Source organism: Delphinus delphis, chromosome 20 (assembly GCF_949987515.2).
Source record: "Delphinus delphis chromosome 20, mDelDel1.2, whole genome shotgun sequence".
NCBI lineage: Eukaryota > Metazoa > Chordata > Mammalia > Artiodactyla > Delphinidae > Delphinus > Delphinus delphis.
This window is the reverse complement of record NC_082702.1, coordinates 32,638,867-32,664,624: the sequence shown is the minus strand read 5'-3', so window position 1 is coordinate 32,664,624 and position 25,758 is coordinate 32,638,867. Positions and strand designations below refer to the sequence as shown.

The window sequence follows — 25,758 nt, the reverse complement described above, 5'->3', positions numbered from 1 at the left end:
TAGGCCAAAGTTTGGTTGGCTACCCCACCCTCAGTCCATGCCCCTAGCCTGTCCCTGCCGGCAGGACTCTCACAATACTCCTCCTGCTCTCTGTGGTCCCAAACAAAACCAGGGTACTTACATGGTCCTAAAGTATCTCCCCACAAATTGCTTATTAATTACAAAGGGAAAAATAGGAACTTTACAGTGAGAAACCCGGCTGACTCCAACTTAACCAAGTGACAGAAGTGAACATACAGAGGGCTCTTAGGGAAGGTTCTGGAAGGAAATTTGGGGGAAAGCGTAAAAGAAGGGTTTCGTGAGGAAGGCTCTGGATGAGGAGAGAAGGGGAAGTCTTGAGGTTCAAGAGTCTCTGGGTGACACGGCAGGGTCCATTGGGGGAAGATGGGGTGTCTCTGGGAGGGATGGGGAACTCTCTTGAGTTGGAGAGGTCCTGAGAGATAAGATCAAGTCATTAGGGAGAGACTTGATGGGAAATTTGTGTGACAAAAAGGTCACAACAGCGTCCGTTTGGGAGGTTGGGATGGGTAAACTCTGGATGACGAGAGAGTAGAGAGCTTCGGGTAGGGGTCTCTAGGAGACTCCTAAAAGGGTATACGAGGGGTAAGCCTCTAGAGCAGTAACCTGTGGGTGGACAAGACTCCGTGATGAGGGCGTTAGGCCAGACCGAGGATGGGGAGACTTGGAAGGTAGCCTTGAAGGGCGGGGCCGGGGGTGGGGCCGGGCCGCCGGGCGGGTCCCCCCGCGCAGCAGGGGGCGCTGTGAGCCCGGGAGGCCCCGGGCCGGGCGGCGGCCGCTCCTAGTGAGCGCGGCCCCTTTTCCGGGTGTCCTCCTCCTCCTCCTCCTCCTCCTTCTCCTTCTTCGCCACCGCCGCCGCCGCTACCCTTTCCCCGGCCGGCGGCTGCCGCTGCTGGTGCAGCCATCGCCGCCGCCGCCGCCGCCGCCGCGGGGCCGCGAGCCAAGCGGAGGCCGCCGCGGAACGCGAGAGCCTCCCGCCGCGCCGCCCCGCCGGTCGCTCCAGGGCCGGGCCGGCTCGGCCGGCGCCCCCAGCGCCCCCAGCCCGCCCGCCCCCGCGGGCCCGGCCTGGCGCGGCCGCCCGCAGCCGAGCTCCTCCTCCTCCTCCGGCGGTCCGCGGCCCGCCGCCTCCTCCGCCTGCCGCCCCGCGACCCCCGCCGCGCCGCCGCCGCCTTAGGCGCCCCGCGGCGCCCCCCGGTCCCGCCCGCCATGCCCGGCCCGGCCGCGGGCAGCAGGGCCCGGGTCTACGCCGAGGTGAACAGCCTGAGAAGCCGCGAGTACTGGGACTATGAGGCTCACGTCCCGAGCTGGGGGTAAAGCCGCCGCCGTCCCCCGCCGGGCCCTCTCACCCCCACCCCCGCCCGGCCGCCCCCCGACGCAGACCGCACTCGTTCCCCGCGATCTGACCCCCAGCGATCTGTCTCCCCGCTGGGCCCGTGCTTCCTCGGGTCTGGGGTGGGCGGCAGACCCCCACCCCCCACACACACACTATGTTCTCGTCTCCCTCTCCCCCCTTCTCGTTCCTTCCTCTCCGCCGTGCGCACCCCTCTCTCCCGCTCACCCCAGAGAATGCTTTCTTACTGACAAGTGTAGGGGTCCAGGGACCAGAGCCTGGTGGAAGTGAGGGAGCGGCCCTTCTCACGCTTTGGGGTTTCTATTGGGGTGGGAAGTCAGCAGCTGTACTCTTGAGCTATTAAAATTCTCTGCCTTTTTAGTTTTTTGAAATGAGGCTGGGTGGGAGGAAATTTTTTAAAGACGTCCAGGCTCTCAAAGGAGGGGCTGTCTACCTTCGGTGTGTGAAGTATAAGGCAGGTGCTGTGGGCAGAGGGGCACTTCTGAGCCTCCAGGATGGTGATGCTTTGCTCACCTCTGTAGATTGGCTCAGACCCTTGCCTTCCTACCTCATCTCCCCCAAGTTAATGAGGAACCAGTTAGGTTAGGAGCTGCGTCCAGTGAAGGGAGCCAAGTTTATGTTGTGGCTTTCATTTAGGTAATGAGTCGTGGCATGATGTATATAGACAGTACCAAGTGCTTGATTAATGGAAGTGGCTGGATGGGGGTGTGTCGTGGGCATAGGCTCAGTTAATCCCAAGTCCTGGCATTTATGTGTCGCTCTTTCTTGCCTTTCACAGTAATCAAGACGATTATCAGCTGGTTCGAAAACTTGGTCGGGGAAAGTATAGTGAAGTATTTGAGGCCATTAACATCACCAACAATGAGAGAGTGGTTGTCAAAATTCTCAAGGTGAGTGTCTTATGGGTGGCGTTAAAATTTCTTTTTCACAGGTCAGGAGGATATAAACTACTCCAGCCACATACTAGAATGAGTAGTACAAGCTCTCATTTTACATATCTTCTGCCTGATGTCTCTCTGCTACTCCTCCCACCCCGTTTTCCTGTGAACTTTCAAGAAAATACGCAGACCTGTTTCAAATCATGATAGTTCAGGAACGTTCTTGTTCTGAAATGTAATTATGGGGTCCCAAAGTGAAAATTCCAAAGGGGCTCCATTTGTTACAAAATAAATAGGTATTCGGGAGCAAGAAGAGCCTTTTCGTGCAGATCCTGTCACTCCAAGAGCTCCCTGAGTACTGAGCTTCTTATTCCAGAGAGGAAGTTGGAAACAATTAGAGTAGCTTCTTTGAAGATGAGCTTGAAGCCTGAGCGGAGGGAAACACCTCAGTGGATAATCATTGTTTTTTCTCCTTTGGTGATAAAAGTTTCAGGTGGGGTGGATATAGTGAGCCAATAGTGTCAGGAAGCTTCATTGTTGCTTATTAGCTAGTAAAAGTGAAGTTGGGAGCAGTGGGGGATACACTTGTAATCACAAATAATAATGGGAACAAAACAGCCTGAATCTGGTTTAGCAGCCTAAGTTTGTTAAACATACACCTTTGTCATCTCTTGAATGAAGGCATGGTCTTAATGAGCATGAAGATTGGCTAAATTATCTTCCAGGTGACTGATTGTGTAGCTTTGATAATGTTTTATAGGGTGTACTAAAAAGTAATTCTTAGAATCTGTGAAGGGTATTCATCATTGCTAGATTATTTAATATGTGTGCATGTCATTTAGTGAAATCTTGAGATGACCAGAGTTAGTTAATATAAACACTTTTACATATACAAGAGTTACATTGTGGCCATTTTGAAGAGGCTTTGTGAATAAGAATGTGGGATTGAAAAGCTGTTTTTGTATCTTAAGTAGAGTTAGGGCAGCTGTGTCCCTATTTAGAAAGAGGGGTCAGGCTTAGACTGTCTGAAAATCACCTTTCCGAAAAGTGATCATCTCTATTACGCAGTACCATCCTGGCCTAGTGATGAAGAGGCAGGATTGCAGTTGAGAGAAATAAGCAAATTATTTGTGCTGTCAGAAACACTGGGGTAAGAAGTGAGGAACTGATATTGAAGACGTGGAGTTTTTGACTCTCCTCTTCCCTAAGTATGAATTGTACCTACAGAGTCATGTGATCTTTTTTGTTTGTTTTTCTTCACAAGCATAAATATTGAAAGAAATGTTCTCTTCAGAGAAATCACCTGGCAAAGGCATACAATTTTTTTCTTTATACATTAGCATAAATGTTTTTAATATAAGCTGCTTAAAATCTCTTTAGGAAATTTTAAGCAAGGCATAAGTTGAAATTAGGAATATCCACATTCCATTGCTGTACATTCAGAAGAATGAACTGCTGACTCTAAAGCAATTCCAGAAAAATGTCTAAACATTTGTGTGATGGTAGCATTTTTAGAGTAAGTGTGCAACTTCCTGTAGTGTCTTTTTTGAGAAGGAACAGCATTCAGGTGTACATGTAAATAACAGTACGTTCATTTAGGGAAGCATCACGTTGCCCTTTAGTCATCCTTGTAGAGAGCTTCATAGCCTCAGTTGCTGGATAGCTTTTCCCCTGCTCTAAAGATTCGGAGGATATGTTTAGGGAACCCAATATGGAAGCTGAAGGTTATTTTTAACCGACAAGAAATGTAGGCACAAAGAAACATATCTAACATCACTATGTTGAAATAACCCTTAGCCAGAACTCCTGTTTCCCATTCTTCCTGTCTCTTACTGCTCATTTTAGCACTGGGCTATAAGATCTTAACGTTGAGCACAGAGTAAGTACCAGTGTTCTCGAATAAGACTTGGGAGGCCCCCTTGATGCTCTGGCTAATGAAGTGTTGTTTCTCGTATCTTTTCCACACAAATTCTTCTCAGAGTGCAGCCTGAACCACCTTGTTTCCACTGGTGAAAACTACACTCACTTTCTGTTTTTCAAAGCCCTGTGACATTTCTCTCCAGATTTTGTTCTGTCTGAAGGATGGGGTAAGAAACTACTAATGGTATTGTCGGGTTTTCTTGTTCTGACAGGCTGAATTAAAGTAGATTGAAAGTATTGTTTTTTAAAAAGAATAGGGTCTTTACTCAGTAAAGTGCCCCTATTCAGATAAGTCAAAGTTATGACTAATACCTACTGTTGTGGTGCTTGGCCACAGGAAATTAGTTCCTTAACAGAGTGCCAGTTGCTCATAATTTGAAGGAATCCAGAAAAAGCTTCCTCTTCATCTAGGCGTACTGTATTTCAACTTCAGGAAGGAATTATATATTGATGTGCACATTGTGACTGAGACAGAGGGTACATTCCTTGAGGACAGGGGCTGCCTGCTTTTTTGGCGAACATTCCATCCAGTCCTTTTCAATATATGACAATGGTTGGATGATGAATGACCACAGAGGGATTTTATATCATTTAATTTACATCAGTAGATTTCTCAATATTTTTGTGATCAAAAGATATTGGGGCTATTAAGAGGTTTTAGGAATTTAGAAATTGGTGAGCAAAATGTTTCTGTCTATGCTGAAGTGAGATCCTGAGTTGGAAATCTTCAAAGAAACTTTCCAATCAATAGGGAGGTTATATCTTTTTTTGACAGAAATTGTTTTGAGGAGAAAAGGCCGAGGTGGGGAGGGGGTGGATGGTAAGGGTTAATATAGCAGGGCAGAAAACCACTTTTGTGCCTGAGGTTTCATGTTGATTTTGAAAAGTCAACTTTTCAGTTCCTTTTTAGTACCTCTTAGGAAGGCATAGACAAATAAAAACATTTGGCCATTTTGGACAACTTTTAGCCCTTTGTGAGTATCACCTATGTATGGATTTCATCTCTTCTTAGAGTCCTTGGGATCCTTCAAATTCAGCTGCTATTTTCTAAGTAGAAGTTAAGAGCAATACCAGTTTTTAAAAAACAAATGTGCAGGCTTTTGGACCCATGCTGCAAGGACTGGAAATCCTCATATTAGGTTTCCTGTTGGTAGTCTTATTTTATACAAAGAGCTTGGCTGTCCATTTTTGCCCCCCAGAAATTAATTATCAAGCTTCAGACAAAGAATGGTGGTAATACAAGTTTATTTTTTCAGCATGTTTAGCCTACTTGTTTGTAGGTATATTTAAATTTTTGTACTTGCAGGAGGTAGTGTTAAAAGAAGGATGAGATGACTGTTGATTACAGATTTTTTTAGTTAGTTCATAGTGGGCTGGTGGCTGTTTAGGTTATATCAAAATGATGTTTGCTCTGTGCTTTCTCGTTTATTTCTACTTCATCAGCTGCTAGGTTTTTTACCCTCCATTTACTTTATTAGGCAAGTGTGCCAAGACATCATTGTTCTGAAACAAGACATTGATACTAATTTATCTAAATATTTTGGTGATTTCTAGTTTCTACACACATCTCATGGTATAAAAAGTGTTAAAGAGTATTATTAAAGTATTAAAAATAAAAATTTGGGGACTTCCCTGGTGGTCCAGTGGCTAAGACTCTGCGATCCCAATGCAGGGGGTCTGGGTTCGATCCCTGGTCAGGGAGCTAGATCCTGCATACAGCAACAGAGATCCCGCGTGCTGCAACTAAGACCCGGCACAGCCAAATAAATAAATGAATATTTTCTTAAAAAAAATAAAAATATTAAAAATTGTGAACTAGTCAGTGCTGTTTCTAATATTGTGGTTGTGGGGTCAGACATTGAGAGTGTGGTTAACCTGTGAAACAGAGTCACAGGATAGGGGAGCACGGATATTACTAGAACCCAGCCTCTTTTTTACGGACCCAGGGGAACCTGCAGTTTGCTCAGGGTCCCATGGCTGGTGGGGGCAGAAGCACTAGGTTCACGACCTTCGGTCCCTCCCATGGAGTCTTGGTAGATGTGAGGGAAACAAGTAGGACATTTGCTGGATGTTCTGAACTGTACTGGAAAGATGGCCAAACACTCACTGGAAGTCAAATGGAATTAATTTGTTTCCAATGATTTTGGGAGTTATTCTTCTGAAGGGAAATATTTGACATCAGAGTGTTGCTGGTTGAAGTGTGGGATAGGTTAAAGCCCAGAGAGCTATAGGGACCCAGACTTGGGTTCTCTGGTGTGTATCCACAGCAGCATGTTTAATGTGTAAGTGAAATGTTACTTTCTTTTCTTGTTTGATACCACAAGAACCAGTGTTTTTATACTTTTTAAACCCATACAGTTCTTCCAAGTCTCATCCTGATCACTTGCTCAGAGAGCAGAACCAGTAGTAGAAAGGACCGTACCATCCTCTCCATGAGATTCAAAAGGCCTGCTATGTGCCTCACATTTTTACATAAAAAAATTTTTTTAATCTAGAATAAACAGTTCAAGACGTTGATAATGTAATTGAGAAGATGAGAGTTGAAAGATTAGGGGCAAATTTGCTGTGAAGAAATAAACACTGCTCAGATAATGTTTATATTTAGGTCAGTCATGATGGATTTTAGAGATGCTACCAGGGTAATAAAATAAAAGCCATCATCCAGACTGAGCTTTCTTTCTCCTCTCTCCTACATTCCTGACAACCATTGTTCATTGTAATTGTTTATTGCAGGTGATGAAATTAATCTTAGTGGGGCAGTTGTTGCTTTGGTAGTGGAATAAAAGTAATCCCAGATTTGAAAGTTCTGAGCTATATTCCTGCCTTCCTTGAATTTATTAGTTCAGTTATGCTTGGAAAGAAATTAAAATGGGACTTTGCCTGTTAACATTTGCTGGCATTTACTGAGGTCATAATTCTTATGCCTTTGGTAGACATTACTTTGCAAATTCAGTCACAATTAAATGCTGGTAATTGAAATCATTCTCAGATCTGGCTTCTTAAAAATCTGCTGTAAGTAAATAGGACAGATTACTGGCCTTATCAACTTTTGTCTTTCTAAGCAGCCAGTACTAAATTGGTCTTTTGTTTTAAAATGTTTAATGTTGGTGAATAGGGAAAGAGAAAAAGGACCTTACTCTTGGATTACATTGAACAAGGTTCTCCTGAATAGCTGGGAGTCTTCGCCTGTGAGCAGAAACCTTCTGAAAAAAATCTGTTTTTCTTTGTTTTCAGAGCCCGTGCACAGAACTTTTTTTTTTTTTGGTGGTACGCGGGCCTCTCACTTTTGTGGCCTCTCCCGTTGCGGAGCACAGGCTCCGGACGCGCAGGCTCAGTGGCCATGGCCCACGGGCCCAGCCGCTCCGCGGCATGTGGGATCTTCCTGGACTGGGGCACAAACCCCTGTCCCCTGCATCGGCAGGCGGACTCTCAACCACTGCGCCACCAGGGAAGCCCCACAGAACATTTTAAATGAGTTTTTCCCCTTTAAATATTCTCTCTAGGTGTGTGCCAAAATTAATTTATTATTGAAACTTGATTTAATACTTTAATTTCTTTTTTAGCTTTTTTGCCATTTTATCTACTAGACTTTGAGTTTAAATTTTTTTGTTTTGTTAAACAGCTAAACTGATTCAGTTAGAACCAGATATTCTCTGAATTGGAATAAATGAACCTTAGGTGAGACAGAGGCTTTTTATAGCATGCAGGATGAAATGTGAAATGGTGAGATTGTGATGGAAATGTATTTTCCACTTTAGTGATGGTGAATGAATGCAGCCAGTGGGCTAGAGGGTCAGAGCATCCTTATTTCTATAAAAATTCATGGTCTGTTTTCCTTCGGATGCAATGATCCTCCCTTATAAATCCTAACTTTTTCTCTTCAATTCTTTTTATAGAATTTAAATCTTTGCTTTCACTCCCTAGGAGCTCATTGGTTTTTCAGCTTCTGGAGCATCTCTTAGGTTCAGAGGAGTGAGCTTGAGGCTAAAGGGAGTTACCCGTAGCCTGGGTCCTGTAGAGACCTGGTGCCCCTGCTTTGGAGGGGAGTGTCCTGAGCTGTACATCACTCTCCTTTTTCTTACAGTCTCTTGGTCTTTTGTCAGTATGTGAGAACTCCAGCTGCAGTGTGACTCCATTGTGCCACTTCAGAATTGTCCTGCTGTCCCCAGTCTCTAGTTTGGGAAGTTATTGGACAGGTGACAATTGGGTAACAAAATATGCTTCACATGCTCTATAGGTTACCTTTAGACATAATGAAAAATATGTTCATCTTAACTGGGTTGTCTAGGAACTGGGTGCCTGCCTGATCTGTTGCTGCATAATGGGAGAACAAAGCAAGGCTTTATATGGGGCATTGTCATAGGAGCAACTTATTTAATGGGTTACCCCTGTACTAATTCCCTGTTAGAGGGGAAGAGGGATTTTGGTGAACACAGGCTTCTTCTGGCCGTTGTGTTTTTCTCCCTCTGTTGTCACTCCCACAGATGTGTAACTGCTTTCCAATAGTGACTCTAGAATTCTACACTATTGACTCTAGAATTTTCTTACATTGAATATACTGGTATCGGCTAAATTTTTAGATATGATAGCCAGCTTTTATTTTTCTTTTAACTTACTAACAAAATTTCAGACTTACAGAAAAATTGCAAAAATTGCTGTATCTCTCACCCAGATTTCTCAAATACTGACATTTGTTTTATCCTTCTCTCTCACTCTTTCATATATATACTCATGTGTGTATATATATATACACACACACACATAGATGTGTATGTGTGTGCATATAAATAATTATATTTCTTTTACATGTCTTAAGTGCCTGAGAGGAAATTGCAGTCATCCCTAATTTCCTCTATTTCCTAAAAACAAGAACAATTGCTTACATAACCCACAATGCCATGATCAAAAATCAGAAATTAACATTGATGCAGTGCTGTTCATCTACAGCTCTCATTCTCATTTGCCAGTTGTCCTTACAATGTTCTTTATAGCAAAGGAAAATCCCAGCCCATGTGTTATATTCAGTTGTCATATCTTTTTAAACTGGAATAGTTGTTCAGTCTGTGTGTTTCATGACATTGACATTTTTGAAGCTTATAGGCTACTTATTTCGTAGTATATCCTTCTCTGGCTGTTTTCTGACCAAGTTGTACTTCATATTCAAGTGCTTCATTTTCCCAAAGTATTGAGCTCTGTAATTATGAAAAAGGGAAGTAAGGAGTAAAATTCCTAAGTGGACGTGGGGAAGAACCACAGTAGCCAGATCCATTCTACTGAAAATCCTGACAAAGTGGAGTGGACATGATTGTGGCAGCTGGCTTGGAAGGTTGCAGCCAGATTCCAGTCTCTCAATTGAGCACCCTCTTACAGGTGATACAGGTGTTCTGTATTTCATAAACCCTCTGTTTTGTTGTGTGTTCAAGCTGTAGCTTGGTGACCAACAAGAGGTTTCTCTGGCATGTGTGTATATTACATCTCCCCCGTCCCATCAGCACCACATACACACAGGCTTTTTCAGTCTTGTTTCATGGCTAATCCATTGCACTCTCTTTGCCTGTGCTTTTATAACGGTGTCTCAGTGGTGAAATACTCCTTTTCCTCAGTTATGTTTCTGCCATAGCCACACTTGGGAAATGAAAGTGCAGTGGTTAAGAGTGAGGCCTACAGTCAGATTGTCTAGATTAGAATCCTGCCCCCACTTTTTAGAATTAGCTGTGCGACCTTGGGCAAATAGCTCAACTTGCCTGAGTCTACTGCATAGGAATTTTGTGAGGATGAAATATGATTTATTACTAACTAAAATTTTGAAAATAATAAAGCTAACATTTATTGACTGCTTCCTATATGCCAGTCACTGTTTAAGTACTTTATAAAAAGCATGATTGATTATGATAATGCTTATTTTTCCATAACTACTTTTATTCTTCTTCAAACTCTTTAGCCCATTTAAGACAAGAAATAACATACATAATGCTAGTATTTCTGATTAAGGTTTTTGATTTTTCTATCCAGCAGATTGAAAGGTTTGTAGGTGGTGGGAGTTTTCAGTCACTGCTGTGTCAGAGGTCAGTTTTCTCCTTTGCTGACCCATCATCTCTTTCTTTAGGAATGGGATATCTTGGGAAGTTTTACTAGCTCTGAACTGATTTCAGATTCTAGATATTAAGGAAATGGGAGTGGAGACAGGACATGGGAGCCAGCAGCTGGGAAACAAGTTTGTAACTTGATGTCAGTGAACTGGTCTTCGCTCCTAGAAGACAAAATTACATGCAACCCGTTGGAAGAGCAGGTGTCTCACCATTTTGTTTCAGTTTTTCCATTTGTGAGTGCATGATAGACAGCTGTTCAGAGCTATAACAGTTTCCATTTGGCAGTTAGTTATCTAGTAAGCATTTTATTTTTAAAGTATGACATGGGTATTCAAAATTTTATGTGCCCCAAATGTAACTACTTAAAGATTTGACACATAAGCTGTATGAGTCCATGAATTATTTGATTCTTATGAGAAGGCCCATTTTATCTTTCTTTTCTTTTTTTTCTTCTAATTTAAACATGCCCTTTAGCATAACACAGCGTGCAAGATAGTACAATATCCATTTGATATAAACATTGTTTTAAAGTTTTATTTATTAACTTCAAAAGGAGTCTTACTTCTGATTACTCTTGTGTATTTAAGCCAGTGAAGAAAAAGAAGATAAAACGAGAGGTTAAGATTCTGGAGAACCTTCGTGGTGGAACAAATATCATTAAGCTGATTGACACCGTGAAGGACCCTGTGGTAGGTGCCTGGTGGTTGCGGGAGAGAGTGTGTGTGTGTGTGTTTATGTATGTCAAGTCACAAAACCTGAAAATAATGGGAAACATCATTATAATATAGTGGGAATGATTGTGTTTGTCTTTACTACTAACTGATTTTGAAAACCAGAAAAAGTCATGGTGGCCCAATGATAAAATAGCCACCACCACTTTTTTTTTTTTTTTTTTTTTTTTGCCGTACGCGGGCCTCTCACTGTTGTGGCCTCTCCCGTTGCGGAGCACAGGCTCCGGACGCGCAGGCTCAGCGGCCATGGCTCACGGGCCCAGCTGCTCCGCGGCATGTGGGATCTTCCCGGACCGGGGCACAAACCCGCGTCCCCTGCATCGGCAGGCAGACTCCCAACCACTGCGCCACCAGGGAAGCCCGCCACCACCACTTTTATGGAACCTAAAAGTTTATGTAGAAAAAAATCCCTGTCCCAGGTTTATTACCTCATTATTTTGATTTGGCCCACAAACGTTTGCTGAATATTTCCTTATGGCCCTGCATTTCTCCCAACTTTGAAAGCTTGTTACTGCCAATTAACATTATTTTACCTCACTTAAGTAAGCCTGACATTTGAAAATCTGGGTTTGTAGAAGGAAATAAGAAGTGTCTCCATGTGGACACTTGCCATAGAGAGCTGAACAGCCCCACAGACCCCTTGAGGTCACTATCTTGCTATTTCTCATACTGGTCTTTAATTCTGCATCCACCGTCGGGGCTCACATTGTATACGCAGATGCAATTTAAATATTTTTGTTAAAATGCTTAATTTTTAGCCATTTTAGATGTGCTGTTTAATTTTGTTTTCTCTCTCCCTCGGGAGTAACGTAACCTTAAGTGTTTATGATTAGCCAAGCTTCCCATTCAATTTCTGTTCTTTACCCGTTCTACCTCGAATATTTCCCTGTTCTCCCATGATAGCTTTTTAAGAAGTAGGTCTTTGCTTCTGTCTGCTAAAGACATCCACATAAAAATGTAGCTGACATGCATTGAATGCTTACTGTGTGCCAGGCACTGTTCTGTGTTTAATGGTATCATGTCTTTTAATCCCCACAACAGTTCAGTGGGGTGGGTAACATTATTGTCCACGTTGTCACATTGTATAGATAAGAAAACTGAAGTCTGCAGAGGTTAAGTAATTTGCCAAGATTACACAGTATCATTGAATTGAAAAAAAAAAAAAAAGTTTTTCCTTTTGGACCCTGAAAAGATTGAGAAGGATGGTTATATGCTGGATTCTATCTGAGGCATTAAAAATGTTTCCCAACCTTATCAGCTCAGATTGATTTTACATTGACTAACTCTGGACTACATAATCCTTGAAAATGGCCTGCAGTGTGGGCCAGTGTGTAGTTTTATACTTAGAGCATCTTCATTTTGCTTTTTTTTTTTAAGTTAACAGACCTTAATGATTCCTGTCTTACTATTTTTGTAATTCGTTACTCAAAGCATGTATGTGTTTTACATGATATGTAACGCAAGTAAATCAAGGTGAACGAAAACCAATAGGGAAGCCTCATCCCCTAACTTGTAGGGGGACAGGCTTGCTCCCAGCCTATAGAGAGATCTGGTGGTCTTGTTGAAACTTTCAACTTTGGGCCAGTGAGGAATCCTTGCACCAGGTCTGCTGCTTGCTCAAAGACTTGCATGCATGCACTGTGGCCTATTTCCTAGGTAACTTTTACTTGCTTCCTTGAGCAAAACTTCACAGCTGTAAAGATTTCCAAGATGATTTTATTTCTTCCTATAACCCTTTAAGCCCCTGCTTTTCTCTCAATTTTGAAAGCTTGTTACTGCCAGTTAGCATTATTTTACCTTACTTAGGTAGATGTGACTTTTGAACATCTGTATTTACACAAGGAAATATTGAACATTTTGTACTCATTGCATTAAAGATTATAGTACTCAAAAATACTTGATTTTATATGATTTGTGGGGGAAACACATCTTTGTAAAGTGAGACATTCTCTAATTGTCCCTAGCCAAGGCAATAATTTCACATTCTACCTTACTGATAATTATAGACTTTTCTGGATCCTAAAAAGACCAGTAATAAATTCCCAAGACCTATGATAATTCTGTAAAATGCATCTGGCTCATTAACCCAAGATGAAAACGTAACACTCCTTTTGTAGTTGGCAACCTGGAACACTGCAGAGTATAAATCTTCACATAATGTGCCAGGCCCACTGACAGGTTGGTCAGAGAATACAACTCTTCTTAAAAAACAAAAACAAAAGCTTTATTATGAACTTCTGCAACCATTTACAAAATAAAATGAATAGTATAATGAACCTCCCTGCACACATCACCCAGCTTCAGCTCACATTAAGCGGCTTGTGGCCAACTTTTTTCCATCTATACTCCACCCACTTCCCAACAACCACCATCCCCAGTTGTTTTGAAGCAAATTCCAAACTTAAAATTTCAAGAGGATTCTTTCTTAATAGGCTCTCCCTGATGAGTGAATCTCTTTCATCTAAGTGGGATTTGGGGTTGGGCCAGTACAACAGAAGCAAATTACATTTATTGTTTGAAACTTACAAAGCATTAATATTCTCTCTTGCAGTCAAAGACACCAGCTTTGGTATTTGAATATATCAATAATACAGATTTTAAGGTGCGTATATACTTTTTCTTTCTGACATGGGGTTAATGGGGAGTGGGGAGGTGGCGATAAGCACTCTTGATACTCTAGAACACAAGGGGGCCGGGAAAGGTCATTGGTGAGAGCAGGAAATAACATTGGATTCCTTAAAGCATTACTACAGAATGCAGAAAGTGGTTAGGTTCTTGCACAGGTGGAATTACTCATCACTCTTTGCCTTGCGTACTCTGGGGAGGGCTGCTGGGCTGGGTCTAAGTTAATGCCTCATTTATAACGCTCCTGTTGTAGACAACATAGTTTTAGGTAGGTGTTAACTTTAATTTTCATACAAATCTTATATTACCGCTAGGAAGTGATAAATGGATACGGGACTTGAATGGAAAACAAGTCAGTATAGTACCTTGGATTCAAGCTGTCAGATGGCATGTATATTCATGCACACTGTACAAAGCAGATGACAGAGTCACGGTGCTTTAGAAAAGCCCTATTTTGAGTTATTTACATTTCTTATGTTTATAAGGTGTGTTAATTTAGACTTTAAAGTGTTCCAAAAGCGTGGTTTTAAGCTGTCTTTTTGTGAATTTATTTTTGTTCAAACACTGCAACCTTCTGATAAGGAGCCAGGCATACTGGACATGGTAGAGCATAATATGAAAACCAATATAAAAACAAATAGTGGTGTTGATTTTTAGGGGCATTTAGAGAACTTTTAGGTGAATATAATTCTCTGTCAGTGTTTGAAAGGCTTGTGGTTTTGTTTTGACGGAAGTTAGGACAAAACCAAATCAGCAGTTGAAAGTTGATGCTATGGGGAGTGATGCTTTGGGGTGAAAGTAAAAGCATCTTATCCTCACATTTACTTTTTCTTTGGTAATCACTCTAAAATAATTAGTGAAAATAAGCAAAAGTGGACTTATGACTTATAAAACAATAAGCAAGTTTTATATTCAGTGCAGTCATCCCTTGGTATCCATAGGGGATTGGTGATTGGTTCTAGGAGCCCCAGGAATACCAAAACCCGAGGATGCTCAAGTCCCTTATATATTAATAAAAATGGCATAGTATTTGCATGTAATGTATGCATGTCATCCTGTATACTTTAAATCATCTCTAGATTACTTGTAATACCTAATATGTAAGTGGTATGTAAATAGTTGGTGGAGCACAGCAAATTCAACTTTCTGGAATTTTTTTTTTCAATCCGCAGTTTGTTGAATCCTCAAATATGGAGGGACAATTGGATGGCTTTTCCCACTTGTAACAAGTTTCCTTGTTGATGTGACTCCTTAAAGGTGAACTCTAAAAAGTGGGATGTAAATTTTTTCATTAACTAGCAGAGCAGTGCTTAGCTGGTAGAGTACTGTGCTGATACACGTAACTGATCACACTTTTGCTGTGAACAACTGAGGTTTATCAAGATGTACATGATTGCGAATGTGTTTCTTAAGAAATAGGCTTTAATGAAACCAAACATTTTCCTAATGCAAAAGTTTAAAAACTGGTCTCAATGGAACTTCATAGTGAAATCCCTCAGGTTTCAGATCCCTCAGGTTTCAGTGCTTCTGCTTCCTTAATGAATTTTTACCAGTTATCTAGCCACAGATGTAAAAATTTCACTTCAGTATTTTTTTTTCAGTTTTTATTTATTTATTTATTTTTGGCTGCATTTGGTCTTCGTTGCTGTGCACGGGCTTTTCTCTCCAGTTATGGCAAGCGGGGGCTACTCTTCATTGCGGCGCACGGACTTCTCATTGCAGTGGCTTCTCTTGTTGCGGAGCACGGGCTCTAGGTGCACAGGCTTCAGTAGTTGTGGCACGTGGGCTCAGTAGTTGTGGCTCGCAGGCTCTAGAGTGCAGGCTCAGTAGTTGTGGCACATGGGCTTAGTTGCTTCGCAGCATGTGAGATCTTCCTGGACCAGGGCTGGAACCCGTGTCCCCTGTATTAGCAGGCGGATTCTTAACCACTGCACCAGCAGTGAAGTCCCTCACTTCAGTATTTTTGTGTTTTTTAAATTGACAGCTGTTCTGTTGATTTAATAACATACAGAGGATCAGTTTTTAATTCCTAGAGAAATCTTACTTCTTACAAAGAGGATGTTTTGGTGGCATATATTCTCTAGGAGCTTCCTTTAAAAGGATCATGGGAAACTGATGTTTTTTGAGGCTTGCATATCTGAAAACATCTTTATTTTATCCTCCCAATTAATACATTTGCCGTGATATAGAATTCTAGGTTGTAATTAATAATTTCCTCAGAATTTTGAAGAGATTGTTACCACTATTACCACTGAAGCCATTCTGGTTTCATCTTATATGTAATCTGGGTTTTTTGTTTTCTTTCTTCTGAAAGCTTTTAGTATTTTCTCTTTATTCTCAGTCTCTGAAATTTCACAGTGATGTGCTTTCATACAGGTTGCTTTCATCCTTTGTTCTGGGGACTTACTGGGCTTTTTCAGTATAGAAACCCATGTCCTTCCATTTTGAAAAAATATTTTTAATGTTCTTTTATTTTTTTCCCTTTCTTCCTTGTTCTCACTTTCTAGAACTCATTCGAATGTTAGACTTCATATATTGGCATTCTATTTTCTTCTCTGAATTTTAAAAATAGTATCCTGTTCTTTTATGTTTTATGTAATATCTTCTATTTTCTCACTGAGAATATGTGGGGTTTTTTTCCCATTATGTTTTCTTCTTCATGTCTTTTTCTGTTTTCCTTCCAAATTCCTTTTTGGGGGGTGTTTTTGGGTTTTGTCTCTGCTACAGTTGTCTGAAATGTCACAGTTTTTGAATGTCTGCTCCCTCTGTAGAGTAATGAAATTACTGATTACTGATTGTCAGCTCCCGTCTCAAGAGTGCAAGCCTGGCTGCCTGCATCCCTAGTAGCCTCAAGTTGAGGAGAGCTGTAGGGAGTGCCATGTAGACTTTCACTTAATTCCCCCTTTTCAGTGTCGTGTTTTTAAACTCATTTTCCTGTCTTCAGCTCAATCTCTTTGCCCTTTTTCAGTGATACCTGGGGTCACCAATTCCTGAGCCTTTCTGTAGTTTTTCATTGTGAAGTGTTTGCTACTGGGCCCCCTCCGCTGGCCGAATGTTGGGAGAATTCTCAGCTTTTTTGGTCTGCTAAGTCAACTGGACATCTGTTTTATAGCTTCAAAGTTTGTTGTCTCTTCCATTCTCTTAGCATTGTGAGTAAATCCCCCTGTTCCTCTTACGGTTTTTGTTTTTGTTTTTTTAATATTTATTTATTTGGCTGCGTCAGGTCTTAGTTGTGGCGTGCGGGATCTTTCGTTGCAGCGCCTGGGCTTCTCTCTAGTTGTGGCGCACAGGCTCCGTAGTTGCGGCACGTGGGCTTAGTTGCCCTTGGCATGAGGGATCTTAGTTCCCCAACCAGAGATCAAACCTGCCTCCCCTGCATTGGAAGGCAGATTCTTAACCACTGGACCAACAGGGAAGTCCATCTTACAGTTATTTTAGAGGAGCTTTGGGAAGAAACAGAGGTAGGATGGGTTGGTTCTGCCATGTTATTAAACTGTAGGTCCCCTTTGAATGTTCAAACGATGCCATTTTAGTTAACTTAAAATATCTTAAATATCAGGTAGTAGATGTGTGTTTTGGAAGAGCAAATCATAACAGGAAAATTACTTTTTTTTCCAGATAGTATGACAGGCCATAAGTGGGGAAATCAGTTATTTAGTGTCCAGTGTCCTTCAGGCTATTTTGTCCTGTGTCCATCTTATTAGGAAAAGATGTTTTTATGTATTTTTAAAATTTTACTGTTAAGTGTATTAATAACTGGTTTTAAGGTATCATCTAGAGAAGGTTTGTCCTTGGTTTAAATATCAGGGGTGAATCAACAGTGACACAGCCTGTTCTTTTCAGTATTTTTTATTGATACAATTGATAATAAATTTTGATGTATAATTTCTTTTTATTGTAGAGTCTTTCTGATTTTGGTATCAAGGTTATACTAACTTCATAACATAAGTTAGATAGCTTTTCCTTTCTATTCTCTGAAAGTTTATATAAAATAGGGATGACCTAGGTAGTAGGTATCTTCTGAGGTGGGGAAGGGAGACTTTGAACTACACTTTCCTTTTTAAAACATACTGTTGGTTAAAGTTTTATCCTGGTTTTCTATCTCTTCCTGAGTCTATTTGGATAATTATTTCTAAAGTTGTCTACTTTAAATTATATTCGCATAAAGCTGTTAATAGAATTCTCTTAGGACTTAAAAACTTAATATGACTGTAATTATGCTTTCCTTTACATTTGTAATATTATTTGTACCTTTACTCTCTTTTCTCTCTTTTTTTTTTTCTTAAATCAGTGTTGCTAGAGATCTCTTAATTAATGCTTTCAAAGAATTGCCATTTGGTTTTGTGCCCAGAGAGTTTATGTTAGGTTTTCTATTTCATTCTGTTTCTGCTCCTGTCTTAATTATTTTGTTCCAGCTTTTCTTCTTTTTTCCTTAATTATTTTCTTTCTTGGGTTTTCACTGTTTTTTCCTGTTAACTTCTTGAGTTGAAGTCATCTCATTTGATTTGTTTCTGTCTTTCTTAATTGGTAGTAAGTGTGCTTTAAGTCTGTACAACCCCAAGCACCATTGTAGCCACATTCCATGGTTATGTAACTCACTTCTGTATAGTTTTCAAATTACAAGTACAGATTCCAAACTTGTGGATTTGGGTTTTTCTCCCCAAATCTTTTACTTTGAAAAATTTTAAATCTACTGAAAATTGGAAAGAGCACAGTTAATACGCTTACATTACCTAGATTTACTAGCTGTTATTATTTTGCCACATTTGTAGTTATTTCTCACCTCTTCCTCACCCTCCCCTCTTTGTCTTTCTTTTTGTTGAAGTCATCTTAAAGTAAGTTGTAGTCATCATGATACTTCACTTTTAAATATGCCATCACTGGAACTAGGTGACATTTTCCTGTATAACCACAATACTGTTAGTACACTTAAGAAATTTAATATTTATATTATGATGCCATCTAATATATAGTATAGAGTTTATATTCAAAAGTTTCCCAGTAATTATTGTCCTGGGAATGTCCACTCAGGATCCACTTGGTATTTTTTTGTTTATTTTTTTTTATTGATTCTTTTAGTTGGTTCCTAATTTGATTGCACTGTGTCCAGAAAACATGATCTGTATAATGTTGATTATTTGGAATTTGTTGATGGTTGCTTTGTGGCTTTGGTACACAGTCATTTTTTTATATCAAGCTTGTTAATTTAAATCTTGTTCAGATCTTCTATGGCCTTGATAATTTTTTCCCTTGATATTTTATTTTGTGGTAGTGGTACTGGTTTGGTCAGTTTCTCCTTAAAATCATCAGTTATGCTTCATATATGTGAAAGTGATAATAAAAGATACATGGTGATACTTAGAACAAAAGACAAAATTTGAAAGCAAATGAATAGGAAAAGCCAGTTTCTAAACGTTGGAATGAATAGTTACAGAAAACTTCCAAACTCAGAATTGTCTCAAGGAAGCTAAGGTACTGTTTTAAGGTAGAAAGAGTTTTTGTTGAGACATGCCTCTCAGTTTCCTATGCCTTTGGAAAAGTATCAATAAAAATAAGTATATATTTTAAGTAAAATGTATATAATTTGGGCATTTAAAAAATGTTTAAGACATCCCAAATGGGCTTCATCTTGAGAAGATGGTAGACCCATATTAATCTGTAGAAAATTTTATATCTTTCACATAGAATTAGGCCTTGACTACCTGATTATCTTGAGGCCTTGTTAATGCTGTTAGGGTCCGATGTGGAGATGGTGCATTCACAGACTAAATAAAGTTTCCTTAATTGGGGGAACAAAATTTACTTTTATTATAGATCACTGACATTATTTTGTCATTTCTTTGTAAGACATTTTCGGGTGATTTGTAGTAACTTTGATGTTCTTGATTAATGATTTTTTCTGCTTCCATAAGTTTCTAAAAATGTTGCTCTTGGGTTTCATTCTGGATCTTGGGGTTATGTGTGAACAGTGCTAAAATGGGTGCCTCCTGCATTCAGCACCTTTCACTTTTACTTTATTTCGCACTCCCCCCACTTTTTCTTCTCCTTTTACGTGGGGACCACTGGTTTCTGGACGTAGACCGAGCTGTGTATGGCAGGGAATATGCAAGCTGTGTGTGCAGCGTGAGAGTTTGCTGTGCTGGTGATTCCCACATCTGGCTGGGAACCTTCTTGAAGTGAGAAGTCCTCCTGAATGACAGTCGTTAGGGATGGGGCCTTGGAATCTAGCTGCACCGCGACTGGAGCCTGAAGAACTGTGTGTAGACAGCGTGAGTGAGGCCCACTTGTGGCCATTCCTTTCTGGATGTTGATTTTAGACCAAGAAGGCACTGATTCTCTTGGTCAAATTGCATTTTTCCCATTCTTCTTCTCAGACCTTCTGAGGTTAATTAAAAGTCCCAGGAGATTTCTACCTTGGGCCCTTGGAATAGTCCTGGAGTATAACTGACTTCTAGGGAAATGCCAGTGTGTTTGAGGCTTTGGAACCAAACTAGGATTGGTGAATAGTTTCTTTCTCAGCACCTTTGTAATCTTCCGGGAAGTATAGGCTTGTTTTGTTTTTGGTAAGTCAATTACTTTATGAAAATGTAAATAAAACTAACTTCCTGACAACATTTTGCAGTTGGTTGGTTAAGGATGTTCTCCACGTAGCTAAGAAAAATGGACGAGAAGTGTGCTTCTTGTGAAATTTCCCTTCCTAATTTGTCATGGAATCTTAGTACTTCTGTTTCTTGAAGACAGTTTTAATTTTGTTCCATTGACTAGTGAGCATCGTCAAAGACATTTATTGACTGCCTTCTGTGTACAAGCACAGAATTGCCACACGTGGTGTGGGCTATATAAAACATGTTATTCTGCTGTGCAAGGACAGAGTTGCTGTCCACAGACAGAGTTGCTGTCCACAGACAGAGTTGTACGGTGGACCCTTGACATGCCTGAGGGAGGGAAAGTTCAGAGATCTTTAATCACCAAATTAGTGACTGCCAGCAGCTGTGGCATCCGTTCCTCCCCAGCATGCATATGCCTCGATACGCAGGGGCGGTGGCGTGGGGCTCTTGGCGTGTGGGCAAGGTGAAGAAGCCTCTTGTTCACAGCAGAGTGAGAAAGTATCCTGAGAACTTCGGGTCACCGCCAGTACCCGAGTGCAGAACATTAACTCTAGGCACGCTGCTGCTGTAGGTGTCCTGTGAGCGCCCCAGAGAACAGTGAATAGCCTGGGGGTTCAGAGAAGGAAGAGACCACTGTGGGCTCTGTGGCACCCGGATGGGATGGTTATGACTTTACCAGCTTAAGGGGGAGGGGCAGGCATTCTAGATATGGGGGAGGGAAGAACAGAGGTGGCAAAGACAGGTTTCTTTGGTCAGAGTGGGGAACTCCTGGGGGCTGCAGTGGAGAAACAGCTACAAAAGTTGGAGGAAGGTACTCCCCGGACTCTGGTGAGTCCTAAATTTCAGGCCCGGGTGGTAAAATGTTACAGGTGTAGTTTGGTCTCCTTCCCAGAGCTCCTGAAAACCGAAAGTGAATATCAGCCTGTCACTCAAGACTTTGTAATGTATTAGGCCTAAACCCTATAGTCAGCTGGTGTTTTTTGTGTTACATAAAATTGATATTGGTTAGAGTAGCTAGAAATACTGTGTTGGCAGCCCAAGGACATTTGTTTTTATCCCTTAATACTCGCATGGATGCTTGGGATAGATACCGCATGGTATGAGAGGAAAGCCTTCCGTGGATAAAGGTCCAAATAATAAAACAGCCCATGTTTGTTTTCTGGAAATAGAATATTCTAGCCCTCTGAGGGTTATTAGAAAATGCCCTTTTCACTTTCATTGTCTGTTTATTGACTTGAGGTTCAACTTGGCACAGTCTCTGGGAGTGATCTCCTTAACTCTCAGAGGAAGAGCTGATTTGGCACCCGAAGAGATGCTATCTTCGGCCTGTGTCTGTACATACAGACTGTCAGTGTGCTGCTGAGAAGCCTTTCTCGCTATGCAGAGCTGGGGGAGAACAAAACACTTGGGTGTTTAGCTGTTATGCAGTTGAGTCTCTCGGGAGCAGAAGTGGTGGCACGTTCATGCCGTTGGGCCTAAATGCAATTCAGTCCCAAGCAGGGTCAGCCTTCAGTGGTGGAGCAGCTCCAAGCCACCACCAGTATACTGGAAAGTATGTGTTCATTTTCTACAGTGCCATGAGTGAAATCAGACACTCTTACTAAGCTGGAGGGAGAATTACTCTTACTTAAAAGGGGAAATTTGAGAAAGAGGCTAAGTCCTGCCTGGTGTTCGAAAATGTTGGATTCGATTCTTGGTAAATCTGTTGTTTTTCATAAAAATTTTTTTTGAACAGGTAGTATGTTTACATGGATCTAAAATATAAAGTGGTACACAGTGAAAAGTCGTTCTTGCAGATACAAATATGCATGTGTAGTTTTAGTTTCCCCTCCTTTTTTACACGAACGCATTGTATACGCTGCTCTGTGCTCCTTGGAGAGATTCCCTACATGGCTTGAGTCTTCCAGTAAAGAGAGAAACAAAATAGGTTTAATAAAGGTGTACTGATTAATTTTACGGAAGGTGCTGCTTGGACTGATGGGGAAAGAGATTTACTTGGAATTGATTGTCTAAAATAATAATATAGTTTCTGATGGGGTTTGTGATGATTTAAATGAACCTGGATGCGTAAATTCTACTCCATCTCTTAGAAATTGAAATTAAACAAACAGACAAAACTCCCAGTGAGTGGGTCTTTGGGTTACCAATTACGAAAACTTACACTGGTATGTCATTTAGGCCTGGAATCATTTTCAGAACTGGTATCCATCCATCCATCCCTCCCTCCCTTTTTTCCTTCCTTCCTTCCTTTTTTTTAAACATCTCACTCCACCACTCCTTTTTTTCCCCCCTAAACATTTTACGTCTTTAGCTCCCATCAGTTTTTGCCTATGAAGTGTTCTTTTTTCCAGCCTGGAAGTGGTTTTGAGGGAGTGGAGGTTATAGATTTTTTTTAAAGTCTCTTGCCATCTCCAAATGCTATAGCAGTTCATTTTCCTTGGGTTTCATGAACAGACTATCTTGCCATCATTTTACCATGTGGGCTAATGAAGTTTTTCAGATTCTGCTATCTGCTCGGAACTTGGTTCTCTAAAGTAAACTGTGGTGCTGCAGTGGGGATAGTTTGTTTGAAGTTCAGTAAGAATATGAGGACAATTGGACAACTTGGACTTCATAATAATGTAATTGTGGGTGTTGATATCATGGAGCATTACACAGGTTTTTAAAAGATCCAAGTTGGTGTAAATGGTTTTTTTTCTTCTCCCCTTGGAATTCCTTTCGTTTTTTCTTCTGAAAACCAAAGTGTTAGACCCTTGTCTTTAGTCTTTGCCCTCATTTGTTCCAGATCAGGTAGTAAAAAGTGGTGGGATTCTTCAATGACTTAAGCACTAAGTTTACAGAGAATAATGACCAACTTTGGATAACAAGATGCAATAAGACTAAATTAACTTAATGTTTTCTGAAATCTGTTTCAGCAACTCTACCAGATCCTGACAGACTTTGATATCCGGTTTTATATGTATGAACTACTTAAAGTAAGTGACATAAACTGTGAAATTTGAAAAGAGGTGTTTTTTGGTTTGGGATGGGGGGTTAACTTACAATGAGGCCTCCATTGTGGACTCTTTACATAGAAACTTCAGTGGAACTGAGAAAAATGGTTAAGTTAGTGGTACAGGGGACATTATACCAGAGGTTAGAACATACCTCTTGTTGGTCCTTGGTTTTTTGTTTACTGTTTTTCATTTTGTTTTGTTTTTGCTGCTTAATTAATACTTACAACTAGTTTTCATTACATAACAAATCACCCCAAACTTAGTGACTTTTTAAAAATGATTTATTATTTCCCATAATTCAGTGAGTAGGTTGAGTGAGTCTTTTGGTCTGGGTCAACTTGACTAGGGCAAGATGGTCCAGGATGGCCTCATTCACGTATCTGGGATGGCAGCTGGAATAGCTGAGGTCTCATTCTCCAGGATGGTCTGGACTGCTTCCCATGGTGGTCTCATCAGGTCCTAAGAGCAAGACAGGGCAAACCGCGATATATGTAAGCACTTTTCAAGCCTCTGCTTGTGTCACGTTTGCTAATGCCCTGTTGGCCAAAGCAAGTCATGTGGCCAAACCTAGAATCAAAGGGTGGAGAAGTAAACTCCACTTTTCATGGGCAGAGCATTGAAGTCACATCGTGGAAGGACATGCATACAGGGATGGTGGGCATTTTATGGCATTTTACATCCTTTTCTTGCCATTTCTCATAGTCCCCTTCTTGTATGAGATAACCCACCCATTTAGCCCCGGCTTGTTAACCTTAACATGCAAGAAGAGGTGACGGGTGGACCTTCTAGGAGACTGAAATTTTCAAGTGTTATTGATTGACAGAGGAATGATCTTTTTTAATTTGGTTAGGTAAATGCTTAAGTAAAGAATTCTAAAAAGGTTTGTAAAATGGAATACAGTGTTTTTTTAGGGTCATGGATCACTAAGAATCTAATGAAAGCTATGAACCCCACCCCGCCCCCCGCGCCACCAATGCATGTAAAAATATACATCATTACATAAAGTTATAGGGTGGAATGGATGGGTCTCAATTTAAGAACCTCTATAGGAATATAGAGGTGTCTAAGGTATTGGTATTATTGAAGAAAATTGTCAGGATGGAGTTTTGATGGGATTATGAACAGCTGCTCGAAGAAAATACAAGTTAAATCAAGGCTTAGGCTTTAAGGAATGGGAATTTGAAGGACTAGCTTTATGTGAAGTGAATGTGTTTTCTTACAAGCACTTACACAAACTAATCATTCGAGCCAAGGTGGTGGATTCACTCCTATGGCGAATGAGTCTTTGTCATTAAGATCAGAAAGATGAAGAAAGTTGAACTTGGTTTATCACACCTTTCTACCTTTCTTCATATCCCCTCCGGGCTAGAATGGAAGGCCTTGGTGGGCAGAGGTTTGCAGTGCTGTGAACTGTCAGGCTAGTCTGTTTCCTAGGGCTTCTCAGAAAATCCCAGGCATTCACTCCGTGAGAGCAGCAATCCAAATCTCACAGCTGGTTATTTTTTTTAAGTAAGGTATTAAGATTTTGTGGTTAACTAGCACACCAAAGGTAAGATATATAACCTAGTGCAGTTGTCCTTAGATCAGGTAACAGCATAGCAGTGGTACAGGCTGGTCGTTCCGATGGCAGTGTCTGATGTCCTCTCTGCCTTCTGGGGGTAGCAGCTATGCGGTGGGTCATACTTTGTGCTAATGAGGCAGAGCCCCAGATGAAACTTGAAAAACCTCTTTCATGCTTAATGGTCAGAAACGATCAGATTTTTAAATTGAAATAATTCCCCCAAGGAATTTAAAAGCAGTTAATAACTCCACAGGGAATCTGACTAGTGGCAAAAGAATTTATTCCCTTACTGTATTTGTTCAGCCTCTGCTTTCCTCAGGTATTTTTCACACCTCAGGTACTGTGGTCCTAATTAGTTTATTCCTTTGGACAAAGACCAGGCAAAATAACAGAATCAACACTTGCTAAATTTTCTCATAGAAAAGAAAAAAAAAAAAAAAAAACGGGGATGGGAGAGAGGAAATGTAGGTGGAATGTAGAAAATGCAGAAGGAACTAGGCTGAGGGCTGCAGAGTGATTGCTCAGTGACTCGCTGAGGCTTCCCACCAGGTCTGAGCTCCTGATTCCGATTTAGGGAGGTGTGTCCTCAGGAGCCATGGTTCTCTACAGCACTGCCACAGAGCCACTGTGGAATCTTGCTGCAACTGTTGGTATAAAATAAGACAAAGAGAAAAATTAAATTGAAGTAGAACCTACATAGATGAAATGAAGAAATCCTAAGGGTATAGTTTTTTGATTTTACTTAAGTGTGAAACCTTCACCCACACTGACACAGAACTATGCTGTCCAGTACAGTAGCTACTGTCCGGAGGTAGCTATTTAAATTAAGTAAAATAAAAAATTCAGTTCCTTAGTCACACTAGTCACATTTCAAGCATTCAATGGCCTCATGTGGCTGGTGGCTACCATATAGTGCAAAAATAGACTGTTTCTCTCCTTGCATAGATTATATTCTCACCTCTACCACCATAGTTTAGTTTT

General features: G+C 40.9%; 1 protein-coding gene across 2 annotated transcripts in view; it reads left to right on the top strand.

Moving 5' to 3' along the window:
• Positions 1-954: 954 nt before the first annotated feature.
• CSNK2A2 (casein kinase 2 alpha 2) overlaps positions 955-25,758 on the top strand; it is a 38,657-nt gene continuing 13,853 nt past the window's right edge. The window contains exons 1-5 of one of the 2 annotated variants that reach the window (XM_060000237.1): positions 955-1,328; positions 2,148-2,259; positions 10,844-10,945; positions 13,539-13,589; positions 23,136-23,195. In XM_060000237.1, coding sequence (XP_059856220.1) covers positions 1,225-1,328; positions 2,148-2,259; positions 10,844-10,945; positions 13,539-13,589; positions 23,136-23,195 — 429 coding nt within the window. In that variant the 5' untranslated portion in view covers positions 955-1,224. The remainder of the gene's footprint in view (positions 1,329-2,147; positions 2,260-10,843; positions 10,946-13,538; positions 13,590-23,135; positions 23,196-25,758) is intronic. The other variant, XM_060000236.1, reaches the window with a different exon arrangement.